Source organism: Zonotrichia leucophrys, chromosome 18 (assembly GCF_028769735.1).
Source record: "Zonotrichia leucophrys gambelii isolate GWCS_2022_RI chromosome 18, RI_Zleu_2.0, whole genome shotgun sequence".
Lineage (NCBI taxonomy): Eukaryota > Metazoa > Chordata > Aves > Passeriformes > Passerellidae > Zonotrichia > Zonotrichia leucophrys.
This window is the reverse complement of record NC_088187.1, coordinates 11,290,186-11,309,261: the sequence shown is the minus strand read 5'-3', so window position 1 is coordinate 11,309,261 and position 19,076 is coordinate 11,290,186. Positions and strand designations below refer to the sequence as shown.

At 63.2% G+C, this 19,076-nt stretch overlaps 2 protein-coding genes across 5 annotated transcripts; both read right to left on the bottom strand.

Annotated features, from left to right (window-relative positions):
* Positions 1-2,165: 2,165 nt before the first annotated feature.
* CEP131 (centrosomal protein 131) lies at positions 2,166-14,257 on the bottom strand. Of its 3 annotated transcripts, none has more exons than XM_064728634.1 (27): positions 14,224-14,257; positions 12,824-13,016; positions 12,042-12,127; positions 11,165-11,279; positions 10,939-11,057; positions 10,721-10,834; positions 10,461-10,625; positions 10,168-10,285; positions 9,281-9,397; positions 8,484-8,652; positions 8,286-8,386; positions 7,991-8,173; positions 7,510-7,701; positions 7,297-7,434; positions 6,896-7,021; positions 6,701-6,817; positions 5,796-5,825; positions 5,292-5,394; positions 4,867-5,068; positions 4,511-4,618; positions 4,290-4,407; positions 4,096-4,170; positions 3,870-4,012; positions 3,410-3,587; positions 3,179-3,321; positions 2,502-2,562; positions 2,166-2,405 (listed from the first exon to the last, which is right to left on the bottom strand). In XM_064728634.1, exons 2-27 carry the CDS (start codon positions 12,992-12,994, stop codon positions 2,337-2,339), a joined length of 3,261 nt encoding a protein of 1,086 aa, XP_064584704.1. In that variant the 5' UTR covers positions 12,995-13,016; positions 14,224-14,257; the 3' UTR covers positions 2,166-2,336. The 3 variants fall into 3 exon arrangements, with proteins under 3 accessions (XP_064584704.1, XP_064584705.1, XP_064584706.1); XM_064728635.1 differs by lacking the exon at positions 14,224-14,257 and adding an exon at positions 14,089-14,201; XM_064728636.1 differs by lacking the exon at positions 5,796-5,825.
* Positions 14,258-14,949: 692 nt separating this feature from the next.
* Positions 14,950-18,970, bottom strand: TEPSIN (TEPSIN adaptor related protein complex 4 accessory protein). Of its 2 annotated transcripts, none has more exons than XM_064728426.1 (13): positions 18,899-18,970; positions 18,612-18,684; positions 18,285-18,376; positions 18,109-18,202; positions 17,911-17,978; positions 17,729-17,807; positions 17,550-17,621; positions 17,187-17,387; positions 16,932-17,103; positions 16,559-16,675; positions 16,364-16,442; positions 16,155-16,289; positions 14,950-15,902 (listed from the first exon to the last, which is right to left on the bottom strand). In XM_064728426.1, the coding sequence occupies exons 1-13, from the start codon at positions 18,938-18,940 to the stop codon at positions 15,444-15,446; spliced, it is 1,683 nt and encodes a 560-aa protein (XP_064584496.1). In that variant the 5' UTR covers positions 18,941-18,970; the 3' UTR covers positions 14,950-15,443. The 2 variants fall into 2 exon arrangements, with proteins under 2 accessions (XP_064584496.1, XP_064584497.1); XM_064728427.1 differs by having other exon boundaries at positions 16,559-16,672.
* Positions 18,971-19,076: the final 106 nt, after the last annotated feature.

The following is a 19,076-nucleotide window of genomic DNA, read 5'->3' as shown; positions in this document are numbered from 1 at the left end:
ACAGCCAGGTGGGATGGGGTGGGCAGCTGTGCTGAACCCACACAGGGCACCCACTCACCCACACTGGGCACCCACCCACCCTGGGCACCCACCGGGCCCAGCCACCCCCAGCACACTCAGCTGGTCCCAGGGTGGGTGGGACAAGGACGAGCTGAGGCCTCCCTGGCACTGGGAACAGGCAGAGGGGTTTTGGTGAGTGGGAGGGGATAAATTCACCCCATGGTGTGTTGGGGTGGCAGCCCCAGTGCCCGGTGTCCCTTCCCTCCTGTGTCTGGGAGAGGGTGGGATGGGGAGGAAAACGAGGATGAGAATTAGGATGGGGGGGATGGAATTGAGGATAAGATAGGAAAGAAGACAAGGACAGAGATGGACTGGGGATGACACTGGGATAGGGGTAGCTGAGAAAGGAGTGTGTGCCTGCCCAGCCCTGCTGTGCCACCCTGCCCTCCTTGGGAAGAGCTGGAATCCCCAGCTCAGCTGGGACACCAAACCCAGCAGCACCATGCCCCATACCCTCCGTGCCACCCCCATAGCCCCATTTGACACAGCCAGGAGGAGGATTGAGCTGCCATGACCACCCAAACCCACCACCTGCCCTGCGCCCACTGCCACTTGTCCTGCTTCCCACCAGATTTCCAGCCTGGTTGTAAAAGGGAAAAACGCACAGGAGAACCAAGGCCCACAGCTCAGGGAGCCCCTCAGGTGCAGCTCTGAGATCGGGGCTGTGGCAGCGCTGGTCCAGCCCCGGCAGAGGCTCAGGGTGGCACCGGTCCATGCCCAGGTCCAGCCCCGGCAGAGGCTCAGGGTGGCACCGGTCCATGCCCAGGTCCAGCCCCGGAGAGGCTCAGGGTGGCACCGCTCCCCCGACATCCCCGCCCGGCCAGGGCAGCGCCGCTGCCGCCGCCCCAATTAGCCGGGGAGATTACAGATCCTTGCCGAGGGGAGATTACCCTGCTCGGATCCTGCCACTCGCTCCGGCTTCCCGGCTGATTTGTCTGGGGCCGCAGCTAATCCCCTGCCGGGCAGACACCAGATTGAGCCGCGATTCCCGCTCGGCTGCCAAAAGCCCCCGGTGCTGCTCCTGAGCTCCCTCCGGGCCACCGGGATCCCCTCCCCGCTGATCCCGGGGCACGGGGGGCTCCTCCTTCACCGGGGAGCTGTGGCAGAGCCCGCAGCGTGGCCGAGCGGCTCGGCAGGGACAGGGACGGGGACAGGGACGGGGACACGCTGGTGCCCGTCCCGCGGGACCCCGGGCTGCGGGCGGGGGGCGCGGGCGGAGGCACGGGCAGCCAGCCGGGGAAAATCCGCATCCCCGTTATGCAACGGCGCTGATTTATTCATGCCTGAACCGGGCACTGGCCTAGAAATTAGCCCGGGCGATGGCGGGGAGGGGCCGGGACGATGCCGGGAGCCCCGGGAGCGGGGCCGGGCACACCCCGGGCACCGTGGGTGGGTGTTCACCGCACAGCGGCGATGCCCGGGGTGCCACACCGGTGCCACGGGGCTGGGCACAGGCACAGCACCCCTGGCCGGGCTGTGGGTGGGCTGAGCCCCCTTCTCCCACCGCCCACTCCCGGAGCCGCCGGCTCGGGCTGGGCAGGGCCGGGCTCGGAAGCGGCGCTCAGGAAACTCCTCGGAAATGAAACAAGAGCGGAACAAGCGCCGTGCCCGGCCCTTCCCGGCACACTGGGATGAGCTGTCCGGCCTGGCACAGCGGGGAGAGGGGAACAGGGACCGGCACGGCCACGGCTCCGCTGGGCAGGACCCGGGCACCCTCTGTGTGCCTGCCCCGGCGCACGGAGCTGCAGCACGGGTGGGAAACACCAGGGAATGCTGAGAAAACATCTGCCGGCCCGGGGGAGGGCCCAGAGCGGCTGCACAGCCCGGCCGAGAGGAAACAGATGCCACCGGCCCAGCCCAGGCATTTCCCGGCCCTGTCAGGGGGTGTGGAGGAATCTGCAGGTGGCAGAGGCTGTGGGATCACATCCTGCCCTGCATCCTACTGGACAGTTCAGTTTAGGACCCAAGGCACAGACTGGGGTGCTGGGCACCCTCAGAGCAAAGGGAGGGATGCAGGAATGGGGTTGGGAAGGTGGGAGTGGACACAGATCTCGTGGAAGAACCACCCGTGCCCTGGCACTGATGTGCACAAGTATAGAAACAGCTGTAGAAACCAGCAGAGATTTATTATCACAACAAAACTCCCAACAATCCAAAGGCCACCGAGTGTCCCAGCACGGCCAGGGCACTGGGAGCAGGCTGTGGAGAAGAGGGGAGGAGGGAGGGGAGGGCCCGAGCCCGGCCCAGCCCCGCTCCCTGCCCGCAGGATGTCACTGTCACTCGGCTGCCAGCTCCCGCTGCCGCTGCAGCAGCGATTCCAGCAGGCTGGCTCTCTGCACGGCCGCCTGCACAGGGCACAGCACAGGGCAAAGCACAGGGCACAGGGAGCTCGCCGTGCCCGCCCAGCCACAGCCAGGCCAGGGCCAGGAGCCCCCACTCACCTCGTACTGCTTCCGCAGGCTGCTCATGCTCTCCTCCTTCCTCAGCACCGCCGCCTTCACCCTGACATGGACACGGGGGCTGAGCATCCCTGTGCCAAACAGGGGACTGGGCCTGCCCCAGGGGGCACTGCAGCCCTGGGAGCTCAGCCCTTCTCCCCCAGCCACAGCTGAGCTCCAGGTGCCATCACACACTGGCAGCACCTGTATTCCACTGTGTAGTGTGGACTGACTTGTCTACAGGAAGAAAGGCACATTAGCTTCCTAAGGTTTAACTACCACAGCATTTTGGGGATGTCCCAGCTGCCCTCACCCCTGGGGCTGTGCCCTGACCCTGGGCTCTGCCCCTCTGGAGAAGATCACATGGCTGCAGTCACAGGTATCATGTGTGAGCCACAGAGAGCCCCCAGGAGGTGACAGTGATCCTGGCCAGGGCTCCTGCACACAGAGCTGTGCTCCACTGGCCTCTCCTGGCACTCATGTCCTCTATGCAGGCACAGGAGCAGCCCTGGGGACACGATGGCACAGAGCAGTGACAAGGGACAGAATTCAGGGTGGCTGAGCAGCAGCCAGTTCAGACAACTGGCTTTCTGCCTGGTTTGCCTGGACAGGGCTGGAAGCTCGGGAAGTGTTCCCAAGGATGCAGCACTGAGCTCCCGCACCCCACCTGGGCTCCTCACCTCCTGTGCACCTCCTCCAGCTCCTGGTCCTTCTCCCTCAGCAGCCTGTCCAGCTCCAGGTGCTGCCGGGCCCTCAGCTCCGCCATCTCTGCCTTCAGCCGCGCGTTCTCCTCCTCCATCCCCACCAGCCTGTCTGCAAATTCCTGCCAGATCCCCTCAGTCAGGCCCCTGTGCCCTGGGACAGCTGCTCCCACTCACCCAGGCCTGGCCCTGGCTGTGCTCCTGGCTCACCTTGCGCATCTCCTCCAGCTCCTGCTCCTTGTGCTTCAGCAGCCCCTGCAGCCGCGTGCTCTCCCCCTCCAGCTCGGCCAGCCGCCCCTTGAGCTCGTTGCAGCGCTCCTGCAGCTTCCTCTCCGAGTGCTCCAGCTCCTGCAGCTCCACCTCGTACTTGTCCCGGATCCTCTTGATCCTGTGGGCAGGAAGGACAGCCGGCCTGGCTCATCCTGCTGCTGCCTGGTTCATCCCAGCCCCACTCCTGCTGCAGGAGGGACCAGGACACAGCAGCAAGGGCAGAGCTGCCCCACAAGAGATCCAGGGCTGTTTCCTCAGGTGAGGGGTAAACTTTGTCCCTGTAAGCTGCTCCTTCCTGCACTAACACTGCTCCAGAGCTCACTGGAGAGATGCCCAGGGAACAGGGAGAAGGGACCAGCCTCTGGAGGACCTGGCAGCTCCCTCCTCCCTGTCCCCTCACCTGCTCTCCGCTGCCCTCTCGCACTCCTCCTTGGCCAAGGACGTGTCGGCCTCCAGGCGCTGGATCACCAGCTCGATCTCTTTGTCCCTCTCCTTCCTCATCTCCTCCCGCAGCTCCCGCTCCCGGGACAGCAGCCAGGCTTCCTGCAATGGAGACAGCAAACATGGCCTCAAATTCCTCTTAGAGCCCATGGGTGGCACCTCTGGAGGACAGCTCTTGCCATTACCTCCTTCTTCACGTAGTTGGCCTCCCAGGCCTGCTTCTCCAGCTCCAGCTGCTCCTTCAGCACCTTCAGCTCTGCCTGTGAGGAGAAGGGAAAACAACAGCTCAGCCCTGGGAGTAGCTGCTGGGGCTGCCCCTGTGGGGTCCAAGGCTTGGTGGTGTCAGCACCCAAAGGGCTGGAGGAGATGGGAACCAGACCTGGTGCCGCCTCTCCTGCTCCTCCTTCTCCTTGGTGTACTCGTCCCGCAGTGCCCGGCTCAGGGCTGAGCTGTTGGCCTCCAGCTGCTGCCGCAGCTCCTCTGCCTCTGCCCGCTGCCTGCACAGACACAGCTCCCAGCATCCACACCAGCCCTTCTCCCATGGAAATCCTGCCCAGGGAGCCTGGCCCCACAGCTCAGGGCTGCCCCCAGCCTGCCCACCTGGCTGCTTGCTGGCTCAGCCGCTCCTTCTCCTCGGCCACCTCGGCATAGAGGCGGCGCCGCTGCAGCTCCAGCGCCTGCTCCTCCTGCTCCAGCTGCTGCTCACACCTGTGGGACACACACACACACACACAGACACTGCAGGGATGTGCCTTCGAGCACTCGGCCTCTTCACCGTGCCAGAGGATGCTCCCAGCTCAGCAGCATCGCCCACTTGAGGCTGCTGGAGAGAAAAGGGCTGCTCCCCATGGAGCTGCAAATAATGGGATATCACAATAATGCCAGCAGCAGCCTGGTGCTGGACAGCACCCCACATCTGTGATCCCCAAAGCAGTGCTGAACCCGGGCTGACCCACCTCTGGCGGGCCCGCTCACGCTCCCGCTGGCTCTGCTCCTCCTTCTCCCTCTCGAGCAGCCCCCGCAGCTCCTGCGCCTGCCGCCCGTAGTGCAGCGCCGCCCGCTCGTCCGACTGCAGCAGCTCGGCCTCGTGCAGCAGCTTCAGCTGCCGGATGTCCTCACGGTGCTTGGCCAGCAGCTTCTGGATCTCCGGCTCCAGCCCTGGCACAGAGGAAGGACGGGCATGGCTCAGGCTGGATCCCACCCGGTACCCTCAGCTGGCTCAAAGGGGCTGCCAGGAACGGGGCATGAGCACAGAGGGGGCATCTGCTCCACCAAAACCAGAGAGCAAACACTGCCCACACCACAGAGCTCTCCCCAGTCTCTCCTAGACCAGCCTAGCACTGCCCTGGCTCCAGCTGCTGCTGAGGGAACCGGCCCGTACCTTTCACGGTGATTTCTTTGATCTTTTTGGTTTTCTCCTCAATCCACTTCTCCCGCCGGACTTTCTCAGTTGCGCTCATGAGTTCCTTCAGTTTCTTAATCTCCTGTTTGGAGGCAAATGGGAAAAGCTCAGAGAAGCAGGGAGAGAAAAGGCCTGGGAGCCGGGCAGTTGGGAAGCTGTGGAGCTGCACAGCCCTGGCCAGGTGTGCTCCCCCAGCCCAGAGAAGTGGCCACACACTCTCCCAGTGCCTTCTCCTCCATCCCCTTGGGAAATGTTCACTGCCAAGACCTGAGAGCACTGACAGAGAGGGAAGGGGAATTGGGGGCTGCCCAGGGTCCCTGCATGCAGGGCAGCCCATCTGTCCATGTGTGCTGGTGCTTTCCTCTCCAGCCTTCCCTCTCCCTGCCATGGAAAACCCTCTGGCAGGGGCTGGAGCAGGGCCAGAGCAGGCCAGGGCACGAGAGCAGAGGGCAAGGCACAAAAGAGAGCAAAGACCACATTTACCTCACAAAAGGGGCCCAAAGTGCGCCAGACCTGGGGAGAAAGAAAGGAGGGGATGGAGAGAGAAGGGGAATGGTGGCAGAGAGGCAAATCCACAGAGCCGTGTCTGTGGGAGCCACGGGCAGGGCAGAGCTGGGCAGGAGTCCATGGGGGTGAGGGGAGACAGCACAAGGGACAGGGACAGGGACAAGGCAAGGACCGGCCAGGAGGAGCCTGTGTGGCTGGAGCCTGCTCCAGAGACCAAGGGACCCCCATGGTCTGTTCAGGCATGAGCTCAGCTCCAAGGTCAAGGACAAGCAGGGACTGGGATGGCAGAGCAGGGATGAGCCCAGTGGTGCTGCCCTCCTGCCAGGCCTGGCACAGGGCAAGCTGAGCTGTCTCCATCTGCAGGAGAAGCAAAATTCTTCCATGGCATTGGGCTTGTGCCAGCACTGCACCCTGGGCACCCCCAGCCTGGGACAGCTCTGCCTTCAGTGGGATCATGGAATCACAGAATGGTTTGGGTTGGAAGGGACCTTACAGCTCATCCAGTTCCAACGCCTGCCATGGGCAGGGACACCCCCCACTATCCCAGGCTGCTCCAAGTCCTGTCCAACCTGGCCTTGGACACTTCCAGGGATGGAGCAACCTGTGCCAGGTGTGTGGGAAGGGTCTCTCCAAGCAGAGCCAGGGAGCTCACACTGTCCCTTGGTCAGTGCCATGCTCCTGGCCTTGGGCACAAAAGGACAGGAGCCTTGTGGGGAGCCAGGACAAAGCTCTGTGGTGACAGGGACCTTCTGTGCACAGGGAAGAGCTCCTTGGAGTGTCCAGGTCCCAGTGAGGTGGCAGAGACTGTCCTGCTCCGGGCAGAGGCCCCATTTGAGCAAAATCAGCACACATATGTCCCCCCATCCTCCCTGTCCCCTCACCAGCTCGTGCTGCTCCTGCATCTGGTTGATCTTCTGGCCATACTTTTGGTCCACTTGTTTGAGCTCTGCCACCACGGCCTCACACTTCTCACTCAGCACCTTCTTGTCATCGAGGAGCTGGGCAGGGCGAGGAGGCAGCATCAGGCAGGTGCAGGCACCTCAGGCTCTGCCTTCAGGAGCTGGGATGAGGGTTACCTGGTCAATGAAGGCCAGGTGCCTCTGGATAGCTGCCTCATACTGCTCCCTCTGCAGCCTGAGCTGCTGGCTGAGCTCCTTCTCGGTCTGTTTGACGTGGCGGTCGGTCAGTTCTCTCTGCTGGGTCTGTGGGGTCACACAGGTCAGACACCACATGGAAATCACCAACAGGCCAGGAAACTGAGGGACAGGGCTAAAGCAAAGCCCTGGGGCGCACATCTCCCACCCCTGTCAGCAGGAACACCCAGCCCCCCATGACAGAGAAGGGAGCTCAGCCCAGGGCCCAGCCAGGTGATCTTTAAGGTCCCTTCAACCCGAACAATTCCATGATTCTGTAAAATCAAGGGACAGTCCTGATGCTGTGCTTCATAGCCCAAGAACCACTTGTGAGGCTGACACACCAGAGCAGTCTGCAGCAGGCTGATGGCTCTCTTCTTCTCCTCCACCTCCAGCTTCAGCCTCATCATGGAGCTTGTCACCTCCGTGGCAACCGCTGACACCTGCTCCACGTGAGCCAGCTCCTCTTCCAACAGGAAGCTCTGCCACAGCAGAGAAAACATGATGAGAAGGTGGTGGAACCACCTGGATGATTCCCACACCACAGACAGACTCACCTCCCTCTGTGTGGCTGAGGCAGCTGACCTGGGCCTCTCCTGCTCCGACTTCTCCATCTCATCCAGGAAACTGATGATGCTTTGGAGCTTGGCCTCTGAGAGCAGAGCCCCGTCCTCAGGGACCCCTGGAGGGTGGTTCAGCTTCCCAAACTTCTCCAAGTTATCAGCAGTCAGGGAGTTGGAGCTGGGTTCCTGTTGGGAATTCACCGTGGTGAATGAGCACCCAGGGGAAGGTTTGGGAGAAGAGGTGCTGGCTTGTCTCCATCACTGCAGCCCAGTAACCAGCCTGATCCTCTGGGCTAAACCCTGTCCCATCACCAGCCTTTGCATGGCTTGCTGTTCCTTACAAACAATTCCTCTACCACCTCCATCTCCTCCTCCAAATTCCTCCATCACCCACTCCAAGCTCCTCCTGGCTGTTTCTCCCCAGGCAGCCACCACTGCCCAAGGACGGGCACAGCAGCCTCATCCCCCAGCTCACCCTGTCCATCCAGGCATATCTGTCCTTCTTGAGGAGCTTGGGTGGGGGCAGCAGCTCTGGCTCCTCCTCCAGCAGCCTGAGCGTGTCCAGCAGCTCGTTGAGAGTGACCTTGGATGGAGCCCTGCTGCCAGCAGCCACTGCTGTCTCCAGGTCCTCGTTACCTGTCTCCCTGCAGCTCACATCCTAAGGGAGAAGATGAGGGAGTTTTCTGCTCTCTCCAGAAGCCAGCAAAGGCCTGATGGTGCCCTGGCACAGCAGCTGCTGCCAGGGTCCCCAAAGGCACAGCCAGACCCACCTGCAGTTTGTCCTCTGCCCCAGGGTCCTGCAAGGGCACGGAGCCAAGAGCTCCCAGGCTGCTTCCTTCCAGCTCCGAGGCTGCTGAGGGGGAATTGGCCTCTGCAGGAACCAGGCTGTGCTCAGGAACTGGCCCAGGCAGCTCCTCAGAGCAAACCCCTCAATCCCAAAGCTTTGGGGACACTCCCCAGGGACTCACCGGCGTTGTTGGCTTTGCTGAGGCTGCTGGCTGGGCTGGCATTCCTGGCTGAGGCAGGTTTGGCACCAGGCTTCTTCTTGGGCACCCTCCTGCTCTCCTTCACCAGCACCTGCTCCTCTGCCGAGCGCTTTGTCTCCAAGGCCTTCTGGGCCCTTTTCTGCTGCAGCTCCTGCGGGGACAGAGGAGCCATGGATGTCCTGAAGCCTTGGGAAGGCACAAGCCTGTGTTTGCAAGGCTGTGGCAGCGTTTTTGCATCCTCCAGCTGCTCACTGATGTGCCTCTCCCAACCCCCTCCCCTGATGGAACACATTTCCAATTAGGGCAAGGAAAATTTGGGGTTTAAAACATCCCCAGCTTTACTGCCAACTCCTGCAGCCTGTGCCAGCCCCATCTGCACCACCAGCTGCAAGAGCAGGGTGACAATGACGTGTTGCTTCCTGCCAAGGGACATGGAGTGGTACTCAGCCCTTCCAGAGGCACCCTGCTCCTGAGCAGGGTCCCACTCCCAGGGCACACACATTCTCAGCCATTCCATGGAGCCTGGAGTGTCCCTGTCTCAACGTGGCCACCATTTTCCTGAGAACCACACAGAAACCAGCACTGTCTTCCCAGGCTCAGAGTGAGCTGCCAAGGCTTGGCAGGAGCACGGCAGGAACTGCTCCGTGGCACCTCCATCTCCATTCCCCAGACTGGCTCTGCTCCTGCCCCATGCCAAGGCTCTGGAGATGCAGAGAGGCCTCTCTGCCTCGCTGGGTGATGCCAGCAAATGGTGTCACACAGGGCTGGCCTGGCCCTACCTGGATGGCAGCGTGCCGGGCCAGCCGTGCCTTCTCCTCTCGGATCCTCCGGCGCTCCTCCTCCTTCCTCTCCTGCAAATCCAGGATATTCCCCTCCTCCATCCGCTGCTGCCTTTCCTGACAGAGAGGAGGGTCAAAAATGTTACTGAGAGTTCTCCAGCACCCACCACTGAGAAGTGTGAGGGGCACCCACACCTGGGTCACCCCACAACATCCAGGCTTTCCATCCTCTCCTCAGCAGTGTGCCTGGAACCCTGGGCTTTGTGGCTTTTCCATCCTCTTCTCCCTCAGCACAGCTCCACTTTGGGGCAGCTCATTTTCTTCAGATCCTCCATGCAATTATTATTATTATTACTATTATTATTATTATATTATCATCTGGGTCTGCCACCACCGAGGAGACAAGGCTTAAAAATAGACTCACACGCAAGAGCAACAGAGCTTTTCATTACTGGGATAAATAATTGAACACAAGGAAACACAAATAGCTGTGAAACCTCGTCACTCTAACAGGCAGCTCCTTAGGGATTCATTAAGATGAGCTGAGATGGGGCATCCCTTCTCTGGCCAGCAGTGAGGCCCAGCCAGTGCCAATTCAGGGAGACTGGTGCTGCTGCTGCCAGGATCTGACTGCTCCCAGTCACAGGGCTGGGGGAGCTGGAGCTGTGTGGTGCTGAGCCTCAGCTCCTGCTGGAATCCAGCCCAGGCTAATCCCTGGACACAGCTCTGAGGGAACAGGACCCTCCCCAGCTCTCTGGACCATGGCAGGGCTGGTTGGATGCAAAGCCAGAGCCCCCTCGTCTGGGGATGAAAGGGACCCTAAGTCAGTGGCCAGTGGGCCATGGGTGTTGGGTGGTCTGGGCTACAGAGCAGGGGACAGGACCAACCTCTCTCTTGGCAGCCATCAGGCGCCCCAGAGCCGCAGCCGCCGTCCTGTGCCGCTGCGAGTGGCGCCGGTACCAGCGCTGGATGGTGACAGCAGCCATGTTCACCTGCTGGATGAACCTGTGGGGACAGCCAGGGAGGCTCAGCACAGCCCCAGGGCCAGCAGAGCACAGCACTGGCACCTGCAGGTGCACCAAGAGCAGCCTTTCCCCAGGGTGAAATGCCACAGGAGAAGAACAGGCTCCCCTGGAGCTCCTCACAGCTCCTGGCACCGTCCCCCTGCTCCTTCCCTCACCTCTCAGCCTCCTCCTCGGTCACCTCCCTCCTCCGGGGAACGCTGCTGCTGCTGCTGCTGTTGTTGTTGTGGGTCATGATGTTGTTGCTGGAGAAATTCTTCTGAGACTTCACGAGGCTGCTGCTGCCTTCCCCGTCCTCGTTCGAGGCCGCTTTGACGACATTGCTGGGACAGGAGATGAAGCCACTCAGCCCCATCCTGTGCCACACACGGCCCCAGGGCCAGCCCAGCTGCAGAGCCAGGACACTCCCCACACTCACTTGAGGGAACTGGGAGCCTGGTTGGAGCTCTTGGGAGCAGGGCCCTTCTCAGCAGTGGAGTAGTTGTTGTGCACCATGGTGGTGACACAGTTGCCCATCGCGCCCTTGTTGCTCCTTGTGTGGGAAGACCAGGAGTGTCAGGAACAGCAGCTTTCCCCCTCCAGGTGTTTTCTCCATGCAGTGGCACCCACTCTCCCCCTCAGGGCCCTCTCTCCTACCTGTTGTTGGCAGTGAAGTTGGCAGCCAGGAGCACTGTGGCTTCCTTCCTCCTCATGCCCGTGGGTGGCTCGAGGCCGTGGGAGCCAGAGGGGCCCGGGAACACTCGGGGCTGGTCATCCTGCCATGGGGCCAGCAGGGATAAGGACACCAAACCCACCTCCTCAAACACCACCAGGAGCACAGAGCCAGCCTGGCCCACCCGCTCCCAGAGCCTGCCATCCTCACCAAGATATTCCAGGTGGTTTTCTTTTCTGGGGAGGTTTTGCTCAGAGCTGCCAGTTTCTTCCTTCCTATTGGGTCACCCTCAAAGAAGGCCAGGAAGTCTCCTGTCTGCTCAGAGCTTCATCCACACCCAGGGAAGGCAGAGAGGAGAGAACAGAGATAACTGTGGGATAACTCACAGCCACAGGACACACTCTGGCTATGTAGGGCACTTGGAAACTCCAGTGTGACACGGGAGAAAGGGACTGGAGAATCATTACATGGCCACAAAATCCACCAATGATTCATTTTTACACAGAGCTTTGGGTTCCAGGGTGGTGTGTGGTGATAGGGATGGGCATAGACCAACAGGAGAATGGAAAATCCCAACTCAGAGGGCACTGGGAACAGAGAACTTTATCTCACACAGCCCAGTTATGGCCTAGAAGATCCATGAGGAACCAAATGGAATGGTTTTTGTCACAGCCACAGAAATACACTCCATTTCCCCAAAAAGAAATTCTTCCCTGTAATGGAGGAGAGGCCTTGGCACAGGTTGCCCACAGATTCTGAGCACTACTCTGACAAAGAAGTGTCCCAGGCCAGACTGGATGGGACTTGGAGCAACCTGGTCTTGTGGAAGGTGATCCTCCATGGGACTTTAAGGTCAGGCCTGTGATCCTATGGAACCCTAAACAAGGGACCTCCTCTTCAAAAAAATAACCAAAGCACCAGACTTTGGTTTTCCAGGGCCAGACTTTAACTCCTGAAGTGCACGACAGAGCTCAGGGTATTTTGGAAAGGCTCCTGTTCCCTCCCAGGACCAAAACCAGGGAGGTTGGACACAGGGGTGGGGTGTCCCCAGTGCCCCCAGAGCACAGAGGGACACACGGGGCTGTACCTGTGGGAGCTGTTCACCCGCTGGTTCACCTGGGTGGTGCTGTTGGACCTGCGCAGGTTGTTCATGGCCCGGGATCCCGCATCCTCCTGTGGAGAGCAGGACAAACCCAGCAGGGATAAATCCAGCAGGACAAATGCAGCAGGGACAAACGCAGCAGGGACAAACCCAGCAGGGACAAAGCCAGCAGGGACAAAGCCAGCAGCCACGTTCAGGAGCAGCTCAGGCAGGCTCCCCACCCTCGCAGCCAAGGGGACACGGAGTTCCCAGTCCCCCAGGCTCCCCTTGAGGCAGTGGGCAATGCCACCTTGTTCGGGCACTGCTGAGCCAGCAGGAACACGTTCCTCAGCACAAGCTCCTGGGAACACGGGTGTGGGAATGCTGCCAAGGGATTACTCAGCAGGAGCCCAGGCTGGATCCTGCTGTTGGGTCCTGACAGAGCCCAGCAAGCACCTGGGGTTCACTGCCTCTGTGGAACCCCCACTCAGGAGCACCCAATGTGGCAGGAACAGGAGGTGCTCCATGAGGGGCAGGCTGGGCCTGGCACCCCAGCAAGGAGACACCAGGAAATCGCAAGTTTGCAGATGGAAATTGGCACAGGGAGGTGAAGGGCGAGGAAGGGAAAAGAGGGAATCCTGAAACTTGCTCTTCTGCACCCAGCAGGGAGCCACAAACAGCTATTGCTGGGCAGGACCAGAACAAAGCCAGGCTGGGGCTGGGGGAACCAGAGCAAGAGGGAAGTGGCCATGCCAGGAGCCATCAGGAAGGGCAGGACAGGGGCTCACCGTGGCGTTCCTCTTGGCTTTGCCATCAGCAGCCACGGACACAGAGCGTGCCACCAGCTTGGCAGCGGAGGCGCTGCCGGGGCGCCGCGACACCGGCGCCGGGAGCCCCGTCAGGATCAGCTCTGCCACGTCAGAGCTCTGGACAGAGCAGCAGCTCCGGGTGCTCTTCATGCTGGAGCAGCAGGAAGGAGGCCTGGAAGCACAGCAGAGCACAGAGAGAGGGGAAGGCATGGAGCAGCCAGCCTGGAACAGGAGCTTCAGCAAACACTGGCACTCAGAGCTGGAACTGCTCCCCAGCAGGACAAAACCTCCAAATTGCCACATGGCAAATACCCCATAGCACAGCCCTGGAGAGGCTCCAGGAGAGCTCCTCACTGCTTTCACCCAGCCCTATGGCTGCTGTCACATTGATGGGCCAGGATTCCAGCCGAGGACTGAAGGGAGGGAAAAGCCCTGCTCCCCATCCCGGGCTGGGAGGATGCAAAGGGGAAAAGGTGGGAATGTGCTGCCCTGAGCTGGGAGGGGGCCCAGCTCTTCCAGAGAGCTGATCCAGAAAAAGACCAGACTCCTTTATCTCTTTACATTTATTGCCCACACTGTCCCTAAACCTCTCCCCTGGCAGCCCTGGCCTCTCCTCTCAGGCTCCACCACAGCCTTGGCAGTGCCTCGGGCTCCACAGCCTGGGGAAACAAACGGCTCTCATGGAAACCGCTGGGCTCAGGCAGGAAAACAGGCTCGGGAGCCCAGGCCAGCACAGCCCCCTGAGCCCCCAGCCCCCCAAACCCCAGACTCCACAGCCCCCCAGCCCCCTTGTGACCCAGAGGCAAGCCCTGAAGCTCCCAAATCCCTGAGCCCCGCAGGATCACCCAGGTCCCACACCTTCCTCTAAGCTCCCAAAACCCAGACCCCCCCAAATTCCCCACTCCCACGTGGACCCCAGGCACAGCTCCAAGGCCAAGCTCCCAGTTCCTGGAAGCCCCCAGGACACCCATCCCCGGGTCCCCAGACCCTCACCAAGAGCCGCAGGGCACCCAACCCCAAACCCTCCATGGCCCCCAGCCCCAGACCCCCCCGCAGGACGCCCAGCACACCCAGCCCCAAGCCCCCCACGACCCCAGCCCATATCCCCAGGCCCTCATGACCCAGATCCCTCCAGACCCCCCAGATCCCAACCCCGCGGACCCCCAGCCCAGACCCCGAGCCCTCCAACCCCCCCAAACCCCAGCCCCCGGCCCCTCACCACCACGGTACCGGGCCCCACGCACCCACAGGCGGGGGAGACCCCCGCCGCCCGGGGACGATGCCGAGAGCGGGGCTCGGGCCGTGCCCCGCTGCCCCTGGAGCTCCCTTGGCGCCCCCGGACCCCCCTCAGCCGCCATTAAACGCCCCCATCCCCTCACCTACGGCCGCGCTCCGGACACAGCCATAGGGCGGGGCTGCCGGCCAGCAGCCAATGGGAAGGGAGGAGAGGGCGGGCGAAGAGACGCGATTGGCTGAGACGGAGGAAGGGGGCGGGAATAAGGAGAAATGGACGAGGAAGGCGTGGCTCATATCGCGGGCGGGGCTTACCGGGACCGAACCAATGGCACGAGAGGATTGAGATGGGCGCGGCTTTGAGGGCGGGGAAAGGGGCGGGGCTTAACCCACGTGGGCGGGGCCTCCGTGGGGTTTTGGGGGGAAAACTGGGCGTTTTGGGGGGAAAATGGGGAGTTTGGTGGGGAAAAATGGGTGTTTTGGTTGGAAAACGGGGATTTTGCTGACCTGAGAGGTGGAGTGGGGCTACTGGGGAGCTGTGAGGGAGATGGGGGAGTCATAGCGCTATTGTAGGGAGCGGGTTATTGTTATTGATACTAGATTGGCTATTGTTTTTGATACTAGGAAGTACAGAGGAAGGTTAATTGAAAGTGTATTGATGGTAAGTGATTTGGATAATGTAGGGATGTGCGGTTTAATTTTTTAATTAAAAAAAATTAAATGTCAAGATAAAAAGAAAATGAATGCGTAAAATATGGCTCCAACGCCAGGTTGGGGAGGGGGTACTGTGGGGCAGGGGGGCTGATGGGATTATTGGGGGCCATGGGAAAAAGTGGGGCTATTAGGGGAGGAAGGGGGGGAACCAGGGGGCTACCAGGGGGGCTGCAGCATGAGGGAGAGCAGGGTGGCAGGGGGGGGCTGTTGGGGGCCATGGGGCTGCAGGAGAATGTGGGGCTGGGGGCCAGGAGGAGCCATGGGCCAGGCTCCGTCAGCGGCGCAGGAAGAAGTCACACGTTGCCAGGCCCGAGTGGGGTTTATTGGTGGGTCCCATGGGGATGGCACCTGCCCCCACCACACCCCCCAGAGCCCAGGCTGCAGCTGGGGGCCACCCAAGAGCACCCATGGCCATGCTGGGGTCCCCATGGCACCCCCAGCTCAGTCCCAGCGTGTCCCACACCCCTGTGCAGCTCCGAGGAGCGAGGGGCCGTGCCCCTCTGCCTGCCCTGAACACCACGAGGGACATTGTCACCTTGTCACCGGCTGGGAGCCCTGTGGCCATCTCAGCCGTGTCCCCGAGGCACCAGGACAGCGCAGGCCCCGCAGGGAGGGGAGCAGAGCCCCCGCCGCCCCCGGGGCCCCACAGCAGCTACATGTTGAGGAAGGCGAAGGCTGAGGGCTGCGGGGGGCCCTCTGTGTCTGTCCCTCCGTCCGTGTCCGTCCCCCTGTCCTGGGGCTGGGATGGTGCCCGTGGCTCCACCGGGGGTGAGTGTGGCCGGAGCACGGTGCCAGGACGGGCCACCAGCTCCATGCCAGCGAACAGGGACAGGCTGGGGGCTGCCGTGTCCCCTGCCAGCCTGCTGTCCCCATCCTGCTGGCAGGGACAGGCTGGCACCGCGGCCCCGGGCAGCTCTGATGCCAGCCCTGGCTGCTCAGGAGGGGCTGCAGGGGGCACAGGGCTCGGGGCCGGGCTCAGGGGGGTCAGGAAGCTCTCAGAAGCCACGGCTGGGATGTCCATGAGCAGATCCCCGGCTGAGGGGGCTGAGGGCGGGCGTGGGGCCCTCGGGGAGGGCTGGGCCCGGCACAGGGCCTCGAACTGTCGCAGCATCTGGGATGGGGGTGGGCACAGTCAGAGTGGCATCAGCAAAGGGGATCAGCCTGGCACCTCCCAGGCACAGGGACTGTCCCCATGTCCCAGAGCTCAGAGGGAGCATCACCCCGCCCTGGAAAAGGCAGCCCAACCACCCCTCTGGCACACACACAGAGCCATTCCCAAGGGCTGTGTGTCCCCAGGGGCTGTCACACCTGTGCCAGGAGCCCCCACCCAAGGGACTGGGCACAGGGATGTCCCCAGAGTCACCTTTGTAGCTCGGTTGGCCACGGGCCCGGGGCTGCCTTGGCTGAGGTGCTGCAGGCGCTGCTGGGTCACAGCAAGGATCTGCTCAGGGGAGAGCAGGTCGGAGCAGCCGAGGGCAGAGATGGCACACATGGACCTCTGTGGGGAAGGGCAGCTGAGCCTGGCAGGCCCCCAGACACCCCCAGCCCTCCCAGGGGAGCCCCTGTGCTCACCATGCGGACGCTGTCACTGGGATCCTCCAGTGCCCGGCCCAGCAGCTCCAGCACCACCTCACAGTTCAGGAGCCCACACCTGCCCAGGGATGGGGTCACAGTCACCTGCAGCCCCTTCCCACCCCAGAAACCAGGCCTGGGCAGCCAGGAAAGGGAGCTGAAGCCCCCCAGCCCCAGGGAGCACCTCACACTCACTCCTTGAGGAAGTGCTGAGCTTCCTCCCTGGTGAGGAAGACCCTGGCCCCACGCGTCAATCCTGACACCAGGCTCAGCTCCCTGCGGCAGTCACCCGGGCTGTCAGCATCCACCCTGCTGGGGACACACCTCGTGAGGACAGGGGCCACCTGCTGCTCCTCCTGGGGTCCCTGCACACCCCCTGGGTGGCACACAGGGACCCCCACCCCGAGCAGCCCTGCCCACCCACGGCTGGCAGGACGAACACCCTGGGGGGAACACAGCCAGCAATGCCAGGGCACGCTGGATCAGGGGTGTGGGAAATGAGGGGAGGGTCTGTGGGGATGCCCTGGGACAGCCCCAGGGCAGGGCAGCCCCGGGGGGCCCCTCTCACCTGTCAGCCCCGTGGCTCAGCTCCCGGCTGGCCCCGGAGCGGCTGTCGCTGCCGGATTTGCTGCCCGAGTCGGAGGCGCGGCTGCGCTCGTGGCCCTGCGAGGACTCGCGGGAGCTGTGCCCGCTCTCTGCCTCCTCCCAGCCTCCCCCGGCCTGCCCGGGCTGGTGGCTCACTGCGGGGACAGCGCTGCTCAGCTGGGCTCCCCACACCCCCCACAACGGCTGGGGACCCCCCAAACCCCCCCCCAGGGCCCACCTCGGGACGCACGCGGTGCAGGAGGGGTCGGGGGCGGTGGGGCCGGGCTGCTGGCGGGGGATGGAGCTCGGACGGGCTCGTAGGTGTCCTCGGGGAGGTCCCCACGGGGCCGCCGGGGTCCCCCCGGGGTCGGGAGCACGGCCTGGGCCACAGCCTCGGCCGCCCGCTGCAGGCTGCTCAGCAGGGCCTCTCCTGTGGAAGCTGCAGAGATTGGGGTGTCAGGGGAGCCCAGCCCCATGGGATCACCCCAGCACCCCAGGAAGGGGGCTGAGGGAACTCTGGGAGCTCAGAGAACCCCCACACAGAGTGACCTCCATGGCCCTGCCCCAGTTCCCAGCAGGAAAGGACCCAGCAAGGACTCACCAGAGCCGCTCTTGTCACTGCTGAAGCCGAATCCCTGCAGGGAGCCACAGGGGCTGGGGCTGGAGCCCATCCCTGGGGAGGCACAGGGAATGTCAGGGGGGCACAGGCACCCAGGGTCCCCTCTGCTGCTGTGTCCCTGTCCCCCTGAGCGAGGGCCTGGCCTGGGGGGCTGTGCTCACCAGCAGGGGCCGGGGGCCGGGCGGGCAGTGCCAGGGGCTGTGGCAGTGGGGCATCCGAGAACAGAATGCTGGCCAGGTCCTGTGGGATTGAGAGACACAGGGACAGAGAGAGAGGAGTGCTGGCAGTGCTGGGAACCCCAGAATCCCCGAGCAGGGGGCTGCCCTGTCCCTGCAGCACCCACCTGCGCCGCCGCCCGCACCTTCTGGTTCAAGCTGTTGCCGTGGAGGGGGTCTGGGGGCCCGGAGAACACTGCAGACACACAGAGGGGAGGGTGGGGAACGCTCCCAGGTGGGGTAGGACCCTGCTCCTGGCACAGCAGGAGCCCCTCTGGGGTCTCAGCCCCCCATTGCTGCTCCGCCCTGTCCCCCCAGGCCGTTACCCGCAGCCTCCCGGATGAAGCTGGCGTTCCTCTTCAGCTGCAGCACAAACTGGGGCGAGCCCTGCGAGCAGGTGTGCAGCAGGATCTTCAGCACCTGCCTCGGGGGACAAGGACAAGTCACAGCTGCTCTCCCTGGAGTGGGGGGTCCATCCCATCACCCCCCAGCACGGACCCACCTTCAGCTTGACGTGGCAGGAGCTGCTCTGCAGCCGTGTCAGGAGATGCTCCAGCAGGCACTGGCTGCTCCCGGGGGACTCGTGGGAGATCTCTGGGGACGGGTTATGGATCCAGCCGGGATCGGAGGCAGCAGCAGCCCCCGAGTGCCGGGAATTCAGCCCCTCACAGGGTCCCAGCCAGACCCCACAGCCCCACGGCTGCCCCCAGCCAGCCCCGCAGGCCTCCAAAGCCCACCACGGCCTGGAGCAGCCCCGGGGAGCTCACCCTGCCCCGGGATCCCCTCCCTGCCCCAGGATCCCCCCTGCCCGGTGCCCCCCGAAGGATACTGGCGATCTCCTCGAACAGGTACCCGGGGCACGGGGTGTCGTCGTCGGCCGTGCCCCGCAGCAACACCGGCAGCTGGAGGAGGAGGGGGCGGCGTGAGAAGGGGCGGACCCGGCCCGTTCCCCGGTGCTGGGGACCGGAGCGAGGCCCCTCGGCAGGCCCGGCCCGGTCAGGGCGGAGTGAGGCCGCTGCAGAAGCGAGTGGGGGGTGCAGCGATGACGCGGCGGGTGAGCAGTGACGTCACGCCCCGGCAGCCCCCCCCGCACCCCCCAAAAGCCCCGGTCCGTACCCGGCTCAGGAAACTCAGCCGGTCCCGCAGCGGCGCCGCCATGACACTGCCGGCACCGGCCCTGCCCGCTCCCTCGGCGGCCTCAGGGAACCGCCCCCCGGAAGTTGATTTCCACCAATAAGAGGGCGAAGCTCTGCCGCTCAACCAATCATCGGTGACAGAGGGCGGGGCTCCAGGC

What these genes read in the sequence shown, in the direction of transcription:
- CEP131 (XM_064728634.1), bottom strand. Translation starts at nt 12,994, where the DNA reads ATGAAGAGCACCCGGAGCTGCTGCTCTGTCCAGAGCTCTGACGTGGCA. An exon ending in CCAACTACGTGAAGAAGGAG is followed by an intron (nt 4,013 to 4,095) that starts GTAATGGCAAGA and finishes TCTCCATTGCAG; the next exon opens with GAAGCCTGGCTGCTGTCCCG. An exon ending in GAGAGGGCAGCGGAGAGCAG is followed by an intron (nt 3,588 to 3,869) that starts GTGAGGGGACAG and finishes TCCTGCCCACAG; the next exon opens with GATCAAGAGGATCCGGGACA.
- TEPSIN (XM_064728426.1), bottom strand. Translation starts at nt 18,940, where the DNA reads ATGGCGGCGCCGCTGCGGGACCGGCTGAGTTTCCTGAGCCGG. An exon ending in AGGTGCGGGCGGCGGCGCAG is followed by an intron (nt 17,808 to 17,910) that starts GTGGGTGCTGCA and finishes TCAATCCCACAG; the next exon opens with GACCTGGCCAGCATTCTGTT. An exon ending in TGGCCAACCGAGCTACAAAG is followed by an intron (nt 15,903 to 16,154) that starts GTGACTCTGGGG and finishes CCCCCATCCCAG; the next exon opens with ATGCTGCGACAGTTCGAGGC.